The sequence below is a fragment of the Syngnathus floridae genome, chromosome 9 (assembly GCF_059516105.1).
Source record: "Syngnathus floridae isolate MCC-2025c chromosome 9, RoL_Sflo_1.0, whole genome shotgun sequence".
In the NCBI taxonomy this organism is placed as follows: domain Eukaryota; kingdom Metazoa; phylum Chordata; class Actinopteri; order Syngnathiformes; family Syngnathidae; genus Syngnathus; species Syngnathus floridae.
Genome location: NC_142421.1, coordinates 10908847 through 10922730, shown reverse-complemented (window position 1 = coordinate 10922730; position 13884 = coordinate 10908847). Strand labels below are relative to the sequence as shown.

The 13884-nt window shown below is 40.1% G+C and overlaps 2 protein-coding genes and 1 long non-coding RNA gene across 8 annotated transcripts; 1 reads left to right on the top strand and 2 right to left on the bottom strand.

Annotated features, from left to right (window-relative positions):
- Nucleotides 1-748: 748 nt before the first annotated feature.
- On the bottom strand, nt 749-9803 carry herc4 (HECT and RLD domain containing E3 ubiquitin protein ligase 4). 4 transcript variants are annotated; one of them, XM_088385054.1, is made up of 24 exons: nt 9519-9798; nt 8456-8718; nt 8190-8349; nt 8015-8091; nt 7723-7944; nt 7533-7624; nt 6924-7054; nt 6671-6825; nt 6357-6433; nt 6133-6257; nt 5933-5992; nt 5003-5114; nt 4738-4927; nt 4370-4542; nt 4154-4273; nt 3965-4063; nt 3735-3902; nt 3516-3659; nt 3103-3269; nt 2420-2486; nt 2214-2296; nt 1936-2119; nt 1700-1802; nt 749-1609 (listed from the first exon to the last, which is right to left on the bottom strand). In XM_088385054.1, the coding sequence occupies exons 2-24, from the start codon at nt 8679-8681 to the stop codon at nt 1401-1403; spliced, it is 3144 nt and encodes a 1047-aa protein (XP_088241180.1). In that variant the 5' UTR covers nt 8682-8718; nt 9519-9798; the 3' UTR covers nt 749-1400. The 4 variants fall into 4 exon arrangements, with proteins under 4 accessions (XP_088241180.1, XP_088241179.1, XP_088241181.1 ...); XM_088385053.1 differs by having other exon boundaries at nt 3965-4273; nt 9519-9800; XM_088385055.1 differs by lacking the exon at nt 9519-9798 and having other exon boundaries at nt 3965-4273; nt 8190-8344; nt 8456-8602.
- Nucleotides 9451-11935, top strand: LOC148393457 (uncharacterized). Of its 3 annotated transcripts, none has more exons than XR_015860389.1 (5): nt 9451-9466; nt 10772-10898; nt 10984-11037; nt 11193-11240; nt 11333-11935. It is a non-coding gene; the product is annotated as an uncharacterized LOC148393457 (long non-coding RNA). The 3 variants fall into 3 exon arrangements; XR_015860388.1 differs by lacking the exon at nt 9451-9466 and adding an exon at nt 10047-10062; XR_015860387.1 differs by lacking the exon at nt 9451-9466 and having other exon boundaries at nt 10038-10898.
- Nucleotides 11728-13625, bottom strand: LOC148393456 (androgen-dependent TFPI-regulating protein). The gene is made up of 5 exons (XM_088385072.1): nt 13259-13625; nt 13061-13186; nt 12887-12988; nt 12692-12807; nt 11728-12125 (listed from the first exon to the last, which is right to left on the bottom strand). Exons 1-5 carry the CDS (start codon nt 13589-13591, stop codon nt 11957-11959), a joined length of 846 nt encoding a protein of 281 aa, XP_088241198.1. The 5' UTR covers nt 13592-13625; the 3' UTR covers nt 11728-11956.
- Nucleotides 13626-13884: the final 259 nt, after the last annotated feature.

Here is a 13884-nt window from a genome sequence, read left to right as displayed (position 1 = left end):
GCAGCGCCGTTTGCAACATCAATTTACTTTTTCTGTCTTCCTGGGGGGTGTTTTCACCAAGTGTAGCAAATTTGAACAGGTTGCCCGCTCCCCAAGCAAAATTACAAGGGGTACGAATTTTAACAGCAGCCCTATTAGAATAAGACAACCCCTGAAAATAAGGGTGGCATTCAAAAACAGTCAATTTTAAATTAAGCTTATTTCCATTGTCGCATTCATTTTGTTCATTTACGAATATGTTTTCTAGGACTACCTACAGATGAGGAACAAGCAACTGGTCTGGAACGCTGTGCCATGCAAGCCCTAAAATTGGGAAAGGTAAGCCTATGAAATGCAACTACCGTACAGTTTTCACATTTTTTTAGACTGCACTTCATATACGTATGTACTAAAAATGTATCAATGCACCTACATTATGTTGAAACCTAAGAAGTATGCAGGAACAAAGAAGACCCCAACATCGTGCCTTGTGTTGGATAAGAGAGGATGATGGGCTGCCTTTGTAAGTGATGTTTAAAAGGGAGGAATTTTTTTTTTAAATGCCATTCAAATTAACAAATATAATCTATTAAAGTGGTCATCAAAAGTCATCATGGTCCATCATGAGCTGTCTCATAGAAATCTTGACCATAGGCATTATTAACATCATCAGTCTGCTGTTTCTTTATTAAGACCAAATTGAGCCTACAAACATATTAATATCTATCAATAAAATATTTGAAAGTGTCTCCTGACAATGACCAGCATCTTTTTATTTGTTGACCATTTTAATCTTGAAAGCCAACACAATGCACTCAAAGCAAATGTCTTGCACAATTCTGCATCAATTATCACACTGGAGTGGAACTCATGTGAAACAAAGGTTAGTACAGTCATTTCTATAGCACACACTTCATGCATATGGGGTGGTCTGTTAGCTTTGTAAATATGTGATTTTATCACCTCAGCGACACTGAAACAAACATGTTTTGTTATGATCACTTGGAAGTGTTCATTTCAACTGGGTCATTTTATTCTCCATTTTCAGTCAAGTACTGTTGCAGGATTAGATTTCATTTGTCAGAAAGGTAGTGCTATGTATTGATAATTATATGTTGCTTGTTACTATTGTGTCAACTGTAACACCTCTTTCTTGAACTTGCCAAATCCAAACAATGAATGAGCCTAAGTGCAATATGAAATGTAAGTCCGCTTCTAATACGTGTTTTACTCACCAAAACACTATGACAGATTTGAAAAAGCTGGGGAAAAAAAAAAAAATCCAAGTAAAATGAAAACTTGACATGGCAAAGTCTTATAGCCTGTTTTCAAGCAATGCTCACACTGCTCGTTTCCTACAGTCTGCAAAGCAAAACGTTGGAAGCCATCAACATTCTGAACATGGTCATCTGGAGCTTTCCTCATGCTAGATTGAAGCCTTGATTATGATCTATAGCTTGAAGAAGCTTCTCACGCAGTGTTTCCGCATTAGTGTATTTGGGCAGGTCCAACAAGTTGAAGCACGTGTGGGCGACAGGCAAATAAAGTTCTCCCCCATTGGTCGGCTGGATCACTAGTTTAAGGCTTTTCATGCCCAAGATGGGTATGCGATCACTTCCTGTGAGGAATACTGAGGGGACAAATGACATTTCACATTTCATGCTCCAAGCACTAGCATCCTATATATTATATTTTCTACATTAAAAAAAGAAAGACTTACAGAGAAACTGTTTTTTCTTCTCTAAAGGAAGGTTGTGGAACTCTTCCCAGAAGAGCTTGATGGTGGGATGTTCAGCCCAGTACTCTCCCTTATATTCAGTGCTCTGAGGCAGGGAAAAAAAAATAAAAGAGGCATGAGATTCTAAAAATCCAAACCCGGAAAGAATCTGTGGATCTGAGCTACACAACACACATGAACAGACAACACTTTATTCAAAGAGACAAATAATGCCAAACCTTTTCAAGTTCAGTCCAGTCATAGTTGGTGTTGCCAATCACCATGGCTTGCAGTTCGTTGGGCTGAAACAGCTCCAGAACTTTGCCTCCACAAATCTTGTGGAAGCCTGCATAGAAGCACTCAAAGAGTGGGGCAACTGAGGTGTTGAATGTGTAGTCTACGTAGGCATTGACGAAGTCCTGCCTGGATGGACAAACAGTTATTGCATGTGTACAAAGCATTAAAATGGTTTGAGCACAGAATTTTGCTTCAATAGATAGTGCCAAAATGATCTTACCTGTTGGATTTATTTACATTGATGTTTTCACCATTGGGTATGAGGTCCAACACCTCTGTAGCGCCGTAGTTTTCTTCTGTGATCTAAAAAGTCAGAGGTTGTTGTTGATTTATTGGTAAAAGTGTTCGAGGAGAAACTTTTGGCATCATAGAAACATTGTAGCTTCATTTCTACATGAGGCGTTACACAATAATAATCATACTTACTGTAAAGTTCAAGCAGAATGTTTCCTCAAGGTCATCTTCATGGTAGTCCAGCAACAGTTGGAGACTCCTAATTGAAGGCAAATTATCAATTCGTCGATTGCATAGTTCCAAAGTGTGATAACTGTCTCCTGTTTAAAAGGAGCCACATCATGCAAAAATCTTTTTAGAGCTTGTAGCCAGGTTGAAATACTAATTCCATTCACTCATTTTGGAGCATTCCTGCTCATTTCTCCTCTCTATGCACCAGCCTCACTCGATCCAGGAAAACAACACAAGGTCCTCACATTGTGACATCACAAAGTGAGGAGGAATTTGAGTTTAAATGCGGCTGGTCTGATTTTGCTGGGTCAAAGTATAGAATGCTTCCACGCATTGTCTGCAATGTACTCAAGGCTTGTCATTGCTGTTTGGTGCATTGAATGAAATTTTTGTTGATGTAATTATGGGATGTCCGACTTTGTGAGCGGTCACTGAAACACACTTCAAGTTTACCTACAAGTGTGAGTATAGCATTTACTGACTGACGTTATACTTGTTTTGGTAGAAATCTGTAAAATTGACATAGTGAAGGCTCCTAAGACTGCATGTCAAAGTGTGTAGGAAGTCAGGAATTGACCTGACAGTTCCAAAACTTTAAAAGGGACTCTTTAGGGGACAAATTAAACGATCACCCTTTATCTTACCTTCCCACCTCTGGCTTGAGCTCCTTCAGGTCATCTAACGTGGGATTCCGCTTCAGAAGCTTCTTGTACAGGGCCACTGGAAAGTTGAGCTCCACAATCGTGAGGTTGTAGATGGCCAGACCGCATATGACTCCGATGAGGTTAAACAATTCAATGTCCTCAAAGGTCTGGAAGGAACATTAACTAACTTTCACAACTACCAAAGATTTTCTTTTTGACACTGCAAAGTACATGTCACTACTTGTATGTGTAATCTAGTTCTCCAATATATGCGTCAGGGTGTGTTGAATTTGCTCTTGAGCAATTAGAATGAACATAATAATGAAAATGAAATGAACAATTCTAGTAGGTTTCAATATTCGTCTTGTGTGTGTAATACAAGCTAGCCACAAGCCATTCCATTCAATCAATACCTTGCTTGAAAACCAGAGAAGCCTGGACTCCTCGTGGTAACGAAACATCCCGTACTTTGGATCCAACAGCTCTTTCATGATTAAGAGGAAGAACTCCTTTCTCACACCTCCTGCATCCACTGCCTCTTCTCCCACAAAGATAACCTGCCATGGGTAGTCACCATCACATGTTTCACAAAAGGAAATGTCTTCATGTGAATTTCACTGTCATGGAAGAACCTTAAGCGGCTTCTTGTAGTCGACGTTCTTTGACTTTCTGAGAACTTCCATGGTGTCTCCAACTATATTGTCCCTCCGGACAATCAGGATGAGGCATGGGTTGACGGATTCCACAGCAGGCAAGAACATGGAACTCAAGTTTTGCATTTGTGCCTGATCCACTGCCATCTACCAATATAAGAATGCCGATTAGATTCTTGGAAGCACGAGCGCTATTAGCTCCTATTTACCTGCATTTGTAAAACAGCATCGGTGTGTAGCAGAGTAGTCTTTGCTGGGGCATCAAATACAAAGGGATACCTGCACATGGTCACCACGCCATCAGGACCCTGAGGACAGAGAGGCATCGCGGAATGAGTCATATTCGTCGATGAATCCAAAGTTATGTAAAATTTCAAAAAGCAGGCGAAATGACTTGCCCCTGGATACATTTGTCTCTGAATCCATGTGATGTAGTCATTTCTGATGTCTATTAAGTCATCCAACTCATGAATGTAGAATTTATCATACTGTATAATGTGTCCACCTCTCTCGTTCACCTGAAGTGACACAAATGCGGACGTGATTTAACACTTGGATGTACTGTGGTACCCCTATTGAAGTGAATCAAAATGCCAGAATGCCTCATTTCATACCTTGTGAAGGATTTCCAGCAGTCGAAGTGACGTGTCCAGAAAACTGGTGAAAATCCTTTGCTCTGTTGACGGGATTCCAACCTTGTGCATCTGGAGCAGGTACACCACCACTTCTTTGTACATCTCGACCAGCCGCTGGAACACTTGGGGCTCCAAGGTGGACCACCAGTTTGCTGAAGCAAACCAAACAGAAAAGTTGGGTATCGGCTTGAGAAACATTCTCAAAACTTAACCCAACTAACAATGGACACACAAACTTGAATGTTAAATTCCCAAAATGTAATCCGGTGAGCTAAAGTGAACAAGCGTGGCTTGGTGGAAATGTGATCAAATGTGTCGCAACACGTCTGTATGCTTTTCTCTCCTACCTAGCACTTTAAGTGGAGCTTCTTTCAGGCTGATGACTGATTTGGCAAATGGGATAGAGATCGTCACATAATTGTTGGAATCATTGAAGAGAGGGCATTCTGGAAGAATGAGGTAGAGCCTCAGCGCTTCTATGTCTGGAGGGGAGTTGATCAGTCTTGGAATAAGATTCTTCTCCACACTTGCAGCAATCTGATAGTGATGAAGAAAGTATAGAAGTCAGCTTTGCAAGAATCAATCATCATAATTGATTTCATGACAACTGACCTGTTGGCCAATCTCAGGGTGGTCTGGTGTAATCAGTCTTTGAAATTGGAGGCGGGCCATGTTCAGATCGATTCCTGAACATTTACTGCTGGTACTGTAGTGATCTGGTTGACTGGTGACAGAAATGCACAGTTGATATGACTGAATAGATGCGATTTCAAATGCAAATTCTGTAAGGTTCAGTTTGCACATAACACAACATACAAATGAGTACTTTGTATTTATACATATTTCACCATCCATCCAAAGAACGGTATTCGTATATCAACAACGGGGCAAAATTTTAGCTTTATTCTACGGTGGAGTGTTTTTTTTTTTTTTTTTGAACGACAGAATGTAATTGTGTGATGTGAAACAGAATGATAGCCAATAAGTGATCTGGAGGTGGTGTTGCTGTACAAACTTTGAAGAGCAACTGGTTGACATTCACAATAAAAATGACTAAGAAAAGTATTTGCAACTTTAGTGTAGTTATCAGACAAGCCAAAAAGTTTCTTCTTCTACAAGTACTACTATTACATTTGCTTCAACTTTGCGGTCTGCCAGTCTGGCTATCCTGTGGAAATATGGATAAACTAAGGTCAGTTTTGGTATTATGACAGACACAGTCTGCTGTTTAAAAACACCACACACTTAAGAGATTAAAAAAAACAAAAAACATGTTTGCACCCTGCCTGACTTGATAAGCAAGCAAACGGAGCACTTCCGGTGGCAATCCAAAAAACGCTACCTGTTTCACCTAAAAGTAAATCTGAGACAAAAGGGAAAGAGAAACAACTTTTTAGTTTACGGGAAAAATACAAATCTAAAGGCAAAGCAAATTCTGTACAATATCACAAGAGAACTATGCACATCTTTATCTTGAATAGTTTATGACACCTAAACTCAGGATTAACTCCACGAGGGTGCTTTTTTTCTTTGGCTCCTTACCTCATAGACAAAAAGGACCCGTTGAGGCAGCTTGCAGTTGAGAACACCAGGTCAATCTCACTGAGGAAATCACAAGAGCAAAACAATTAGTGTGACTGACATTTCCCACTGATTTCAAATCAAGAAATGACTGAAGCATGTACAATTAGTTAGTACAATTAGTTAATACACAGTCATCTGTTGTGAGGAGAGGACTTTACTTGGAGATTTCTAGCGGGAGTCTTCCGGGTGTATGGTTCAGCCATCTTTGTATGGTTTCCTCATTCAAAGTACAAACTCTTCGCTGGGTGTCATGTGTCGCCACTTTATCATTGTTTTGCAGGCTCTACAAGAACAATCCCCGCCCCCCAAAAAATTACAAATTTGCTACACCGGATAAATCCCCTGTCAAGTATGTTGTTACCAAATAAAAAGAGAAACTTACGTTAGCAGTACAATAGTGAGCAAAGCTTTGGTCCCCTCCTGCATAAATCCTCTTGATACAACAGTTCTGGTTCATGACTGTAAATGTGGAAGTAAAGCGGTTAATCACCCAAATTCATTTTAGATAGGTGACCGGTAAGCATGAGAAAGTTAGCCTCAATTTATCAAACATTTTTGAAAACAGAGCCCAATTGCAGATTCCTAATAATGTTGCAGCAAAAAAATGAAGAAAGCAAACATGTTTAGATTTACGGGAGGAGTTAGCGAATTAAGTTTTTTTATTAGTTTCATTGATCATATTCCACTGAGTCTCACCACTATCATCTGAATCAACAGAGTGTATCCAGGGAAACTTGACAGGGCCCGGAGTTTTCCTGTTGCAGCTGGAGCGTGTACCAAGCTGTCCATTCCCACCAAGACCAAATGAGTCCATCTTTCCACATGAGGGTGTGAAAGCCAGTGTGTGCTGCCTTTAATGAGCAAAATGATTTTTTTTGGGAGGGGAGGGGGGGCAATCTTGAATAAATATGAAAAACATGTGATTTTGTAACACAGTGAGTAGTCTTACCTTCCACATGCAATCTGCGTGACTACATTTCCCATGAGCTCAAACACTTTCCTTGGATTGATTTCATGATTTGTAGAGTTATGCCCCAGCTGACCATATCCTCCTGCTCCGAAGGTAAAGACACCTCCTTCCTGTAGAAGTAGCAACACCAGTTCTAAACTCTCTCACGCAGAAATGAACAAATGAATTAAATAAACGAAAATACAGTACATCATTCAACCGTGGGAATTTTATTGAAGGTATTGACAGTTAGCAACAGTCTTAACAGGAAAAGGAACCACACAAATAAATAATTCAACTTGTTCTTTGCATTGTCATTATAGTAATTACCGTAGAGCAGTATTACAATCAGATGTTTACACTTGCAGTATCTTCCTTTTCCAATTATTACATTATTGAATTCAGTAACTACAGTTTTGAGTGTAAATCTAAGAAATAACTACAATATTAGAGTCATACTACAAGACAACACAGTAATAAATGTATGATTAAAAAAAACGACATAAAATTGTTGTGAAGTTATTTACTTTCCTATTAATTTACTTTCCATATGTCCGCCAAGCTGTGACAATGAATTTAATTTTACACCAGCTGCAAAATGTAACTTACCTTGGTCAAGGCTGCTGTATGATCTTCTCCACAGGAGACAAAAATTACTCTCTGCGATCTAAGTGACTTCAGCAGGGTTGGAAAACACCGGTCTGGAAAAAAAATGCAGAGCCAACTATTGTCAAGACCAAACGTATTATGCATTGTGGAAAAAAAGCTTCACATGTATTAATATTCGCTAGCTTCTCACCATTGGTGTCATTGACACCGAGCTGACCAAACTTGTTACGGCCCCAACCAAACACAGCTCCTGAGAGCGTGAGGGTGAAACTGTGAGCGCCACCTGCTGATATCTGAGCAAAAGGAATGCCCTGCAAAGACTGAATGATTTGAGGGGTAGAAATGCCTTGTTCATTCGCTCCTAGGCCGAGCTGTCCATATCGATTTTGACCCCAGGAGAAAACCTGGCTCCCTGGGGGGAACAAAATAAACATATCAATAAGATTGTGGTCATGGTGATTATGGTTAAGCACCATCTTCACCTTTTGAAAGTGCTAGTGAGTGCCAGTACCCACAGGCTACCTGAGTGATTTGAACATCAGTCAAAGTCTTGATGTTCCTGCCGTCATCAGAGTGAAAAAGGTTCAACAAATATTCTTGCTTTTTTTTCATCATTGGTACATAAAACAGCATATTAGAAAAATAACATAAAATCACCTAGGCACACGAACACATTCTTCAAAGTTGTTTAAGCCCAGCTGTCCATCTGAACCAAGGCCCCATGAGAAAACTTGCCCGCTGTCATTCAAGGCAAGTGTATGGGACTCTCCACAGGACACTGCTATTATGATCTGAGCATCCAGAGCCACAACCTGTTCTAATAGAGGAAAAAGATATTAAATGATAGAGTCATTTCACAAAAAGAAAGGACCATGAACTAAATGACTTAGACTGAACATTTCTTTTTAAATAAAAACATTAACCTGGTTTCTTCCGGGACTTCTCATGGCCAAGTTGACCGAGATCATTGCAACCACACGTGTATACTGTCCCATCATCCAGCACGATTGCTGTGTGCTTGCGTCCACAGCCTACATCGCGCACTTGCTTTGCAAGAAAGAAGTCACAATTCCTTGGCTCCACCACTATCTCTTCATCGATGCCCCCCAAACCAAGCTGGCCATAGGAAGCATTGCCCCAGCACAGCATTGTGGTTTTCCTTGTGGCTAAATAAGCCAGCAGGAGCCTAAGTGTATATAATTGAAAAGAGAAATGATTTCAAACTTAAACCAATCACCCAGATTCACACAAATATTAACTCATTGATACTATGTGGGCCAGCATGGCCGCATGCCTCAGGCGGTAGAGTTGTTGTCTGTCACACAGAATGTTGTTGGTCCGATTCTCAGCCCCTGATGACTATATCAAAATGACCTTGAGCAAAATACTGTACAATACATCCTAGTGGGCGTGAACAAAGAAAACAAGGGATGAGTAGCAATATATATAGTGCCTACTCCATCCCCTTCAAACAAGTAGAATTACACTTGTCAAGCTGTCATACTACAAAAACTACGGCATGACATCCGGTTTACATCCCAAATTAAAATGAACTCTCACCGTCGGCTTCAGACCAAATAATACGCTTGTTATGAACTTAATTTGTAGCCATTGAGATTATGGCAATTAGGTCAAGCGCATTTACGGAAGTCAGCGTTTTCTAACGAATACAACACAGGGCTAAAATCAAGATAGCGACTAGCTTGTCTTTACGGCTATCTTTACCCACTGTGGTTTCTTACTTTGACGTCCTTAGCACGATGGCGAGACTATTAGCCTTAGCCAAGATGAGCCCCTTCTCAATGTTTCATTTAGAATATATACAGCAGAGATTTCCAAAGGCTTTTTAAGCTTAAACACGATCTTGTTACGGTTTAGTTGTACGTTCTCTTGGCTTGCCACGCACGGTTTTGGAAGCAGCGGAATACCCAGTGGTGGGTGCATTGTCGTGAAAAGGCGCTATGAGCAGCACACAGCAAATCTTACCGATGTAGACTGCGCTAATGACGCTATTGTTGTGTAGCTCACGTTGTCACAGTTGCTCCACCACTCCACTCCACTCCACTCCACATACCCTTCCTTAACTGTCAACAACTGCTGTTACGAGCGTGCTGGGGGGGACTACAACACGTCAAGTTGTTCATATTTAACAACTTGCATTGTCGAGTATACTTGGTTTACAAAACTCATCATGTCGATGTCTTTATTGGCTAGGCATGATCTATTGCGCGTCTAACTGATATTCATAAATCAATAGGAACGACTGAAGTTTGTATTTGTTATTTTCGTGCTGTTTTTGTTGCTGCTCGTATTGTCGAGCGCAAACGTTTGTACCTTTAATTTGAAGGTAAACTCGCGGTAGTTCCGTTACTGACGTTATCTTTATTCACAATGGAGAAGAAATATCGCGAAGCGTCGACAACGTTCACGGCGAGCTGCGCATGCGCTGTTTAGTGCGTTTTAACACATTTTGCATGCGCGCGCGCGTGCACACACGCACGCACACACACACACACATTCTTGGCATATGGTAATGAAAACGACATTTCTGGGAATTATTGAACCATCACGTTGTTCAGATCGGTTGTTTGAGGTCTTAGTGGCTCTCAGTATTTTCAGCTTCCAAATTGGAGCTCGGCACGGCTTAATATTAGAAAATATACCATTAAGTTAGCAAAAAATGAAGATCACATGTCACATTTAGGACGTATCGATGGATGGATACCACATTGCATATTGGAAACAGTGAGCTTTACTGTAGTTGTGTAAAGTTATGGACAGTGTATATGCAACATAGAAGCAACTGCAAAAATGTTCCTAGGATGTCAATTAAGTTAATGACTTAAAAGTGACAGGCTGGGTTCAAGCTGAACTGGTTCCCAACCAACTACAGGCAACATATGCATAAACATTAACGCCTAGCTACAATCTAGAGTCACATTCTCTATTATGTATACATTGCAAGCAAGTGTTGGGAGAACATGCAAGCTCCACATCAAACCTCAGACCTATGAAGCAGAAGTACACATTTCAATGCGGTCTATCCACCCCCAGGGTGTCAATTATATTTAAAATGTCAAATTATTGGTCAAGTTTCCCCCTTATCGCAATCCACTATTGAGAAACGAGGAAAACAATAACAGTGGGACAACAATGACACTTAACTGGAAACAACACCCTATTTTACGTAGTCACCTACGTAAAAGCATGTGAACTCCTAAGAATTGAAAACGTTACAGATCCTGTCTGGCGGGTTCTCCCTCCCATTTGGTTCAAGCATTATAGTGTGCTTCCAACTCAGAGCAGGAGACACTTCTTTCTTAACAATTCAGGGCACCAAGAAGAGAAATGCTGTACTTGCTCGGGGTAAGTAAAAACATTTCATTTATTGATGTCTAATTGGGTCTTACATTTGTGATGTTGACCACAGCATTTCGGTTCAAACCAACAGACAGTTGCAGGCCTTCTCGTCATCATTATGTGGTTCTCAAAAGGACTTACAGAGGCAAGTGAACCTTAAAATTGAATTTACTTTTTGTTTAGATCAATTGAGCTTGATGTGTGTTCTGCAAGTGGTTAATTTCCACAAACTGACACCAGAAGCAAAATAACTTTTGTGCTCAATGGCTGAGGTTTTAATTTGATTATTGTCTTCAACAGGGAAATAAACCTAAAAAAACACAGATATTGGAATCGAACGGCAACAAGGTCAGTATTTGTAAAAAAAAAAAAAAAAAAAAAGACTCTTGGTGCATATGATAAGAGACTCATTAATTGATATTTTTGTGTGTCAACGGAAGGACTTGAGTGAGGGAGATCTGCATTTATTGGCCAGGATCCTTTCAGTAGGCCTGGTGGATGCAGATCCAAACTACCTCCACCATCTTAAAGGCTACAGAGATCTCAGAGGTGGATGACGTGGACAGATGCACGCGATTATTCAAGAACACGACAAAAGCCCTGTTGGTGAAGATACTGACTGAATTATCACGACCTCCGGCTATTTAGAATGGTGTTTTGAATTACCGGAGTTCCTTCCGACACAGGCCAAAATGATGACTCCGTGATGAATTGCCCTCCAATGACATTAGACGTGCAGAGAAAGTTACCACAGTTTTGTTTCTGCTGTTTTAATTCATAGTTTTATCAATTAAAAAAAAAGGATTGGATTTTACAAGAAACATCAGACAAAGGATGTCTCTGGAACTTGTTTTATTTAGTTTTTTTTTAGGTTTTGTACACACTTTTGTTGTAAAGATAAAGTGCTAGAATCCACAAATCTTTCCAGTGAGATTATGAACTTGCTGTTTACATTGCAATATTCTTGATCACGGCTAGCAGATGGCATTGGTAAAAAATGTTGTTGCCTTTGAAACAAAAACAAAGACACACAAATGATCAAAGCCCTGTTGTCTTTTCCTCTGTCAGTGAAGTTTTTTTCCCCACATGCGGCTGTTGAGTTTGTCTCCGAGGAGGTAGAGTAATGTCACCAAAGACATGTTAAAACAAAAGAAGCCTAGCAGACCAACTGCATTGAAATGTCCAAGAAGGGGATACACCCAAATCCCCACTTTGACGTGCACCCAGAGAATCCTGCAGAGAATGTAAGAAGGAAGGGAAAAAAGGTTTCACTGTCACAGATCAGTCGAACTTGTTTTTTTCCCCACAGGCAAAAATGTAATTATTTTACATCACGTGGGCTGCCATGACGGATTGTTGTATTGTTAAACGTTTCTTTAACAAAAAAATTAATTTGGAATCACGTCACAGAAAATAGGACAACCCAATGCTTTATACATTTTTTTTTTAAAGGAATGAATTTTTGAATTAAAACAGCAAATTTGCAATTTATTTCCTGTCAAAATAAAAGGACACAAATGCCTTTATTAAAAACAAAGTCATCCTTATTTATTTTTGTCGCACATAAAAAGATGCAGTGGGCCACTGCTGCCTTTTTGTCTCAAGACCTGTGTCTTTGATTAAATGTACAAAAAAAAAAACCACGCACACATTTACTGTTCATTTTAAATACAGTTAAAATAGTCCAGATGTCGGACGACACTATCTTAAACTTCCTAAGCAGAAAATTAACAAAGCTGCGACAACAGCAGTTCAGTTCTTTATCATTTCAGTCTGTATTATAGTGATTGGGCACTTACCAGAATAGGTAACCCGCACCCACTAATCCCAGTGTGGCCAGTGCATTTTTTGTTCGTGGGTAGGCATGTGGCTGCACAAGGAATTCTCCAAGTAACAAAGGAAAGACAACTGTGTGCTAAGAAAACGGGTCAGAAATGAGTCATTACAACGGAATTAATCATGTATAAAGTGTTGAAAATACACATTTTTCAGACCATAGCGTGGTTAATCCAAGGAGGGATGAAGGCGTCCATTGTTGCCGGGTAAACCAACTCTCTGTCATAGGCAAATAGAGCCCAAAAGAGAAGAACAACAAACTAAAAAAGACTTAAGTTGTATTGACTTGTTCTGTAACATATTTGAAAAAGTTTTCTAAGTACAGATCTCACCATGCCTACAGGGAAGGCAAAGACAGAGAATATTAGATCTGTAAATCTTTTCAGTGTGCTATCAGATTTTTTCCCACGCTGAAGATCGTTCACGGCCGTCAATCCAAAGAATAACATTTGGAGTATCTGAAACACAGCAAGTAAGATACCGTATATGTCTGTACATGTCATCTCCTCCAAACATGATATTGTACTTACTAAGTTCAAAAATGTGAGGTATTTCCAAGGTCCCCCATACGCAAAGATCCCAGGTGGTAACTCCTCACCATCCTTAGCAGCCAAAGTCATGACAACGAAAGCATACCAGCTGAATACGCTGATATGGTAAACTCTCTTCAGGCTTGAAGTCATTTTATAACAGACTGATTTCCACAAAGCAAAATACAAGCTGATAAAAGCTGCAGGTTGAAGCGTGAAAATTGAAAAGAAGATTAGTGCAAAAGGGCACTGCAATGCACACACAAGAGGCCCACTGTTCTTAAGGAAGTACAGCAGAGGAGTGCGTCTTTCATAAGCAGAGCTGTGCAGCATGTGACTTAATGGCTATGTTATGCTCGCCGAGCTTGATCACACTTACTCAGTCAGACAAATATGATGTAGAGAGAAGTACGATAGGTACGAGGCAGAGTATCTGATAGAAGCTAAACATGGAAAACCTGAATGTCTTGCATCTGTCATGTGCAGGGTAGCATGATGGAGTCATTATTGCACAATGCTCAACAATTGAAAAAAAAACGCACACATGAAAGCAATCGTTGAAATGTTTTAATCTTGAGCTAATGCTGGGCTCACACACACACACACACACACACACACACACACAC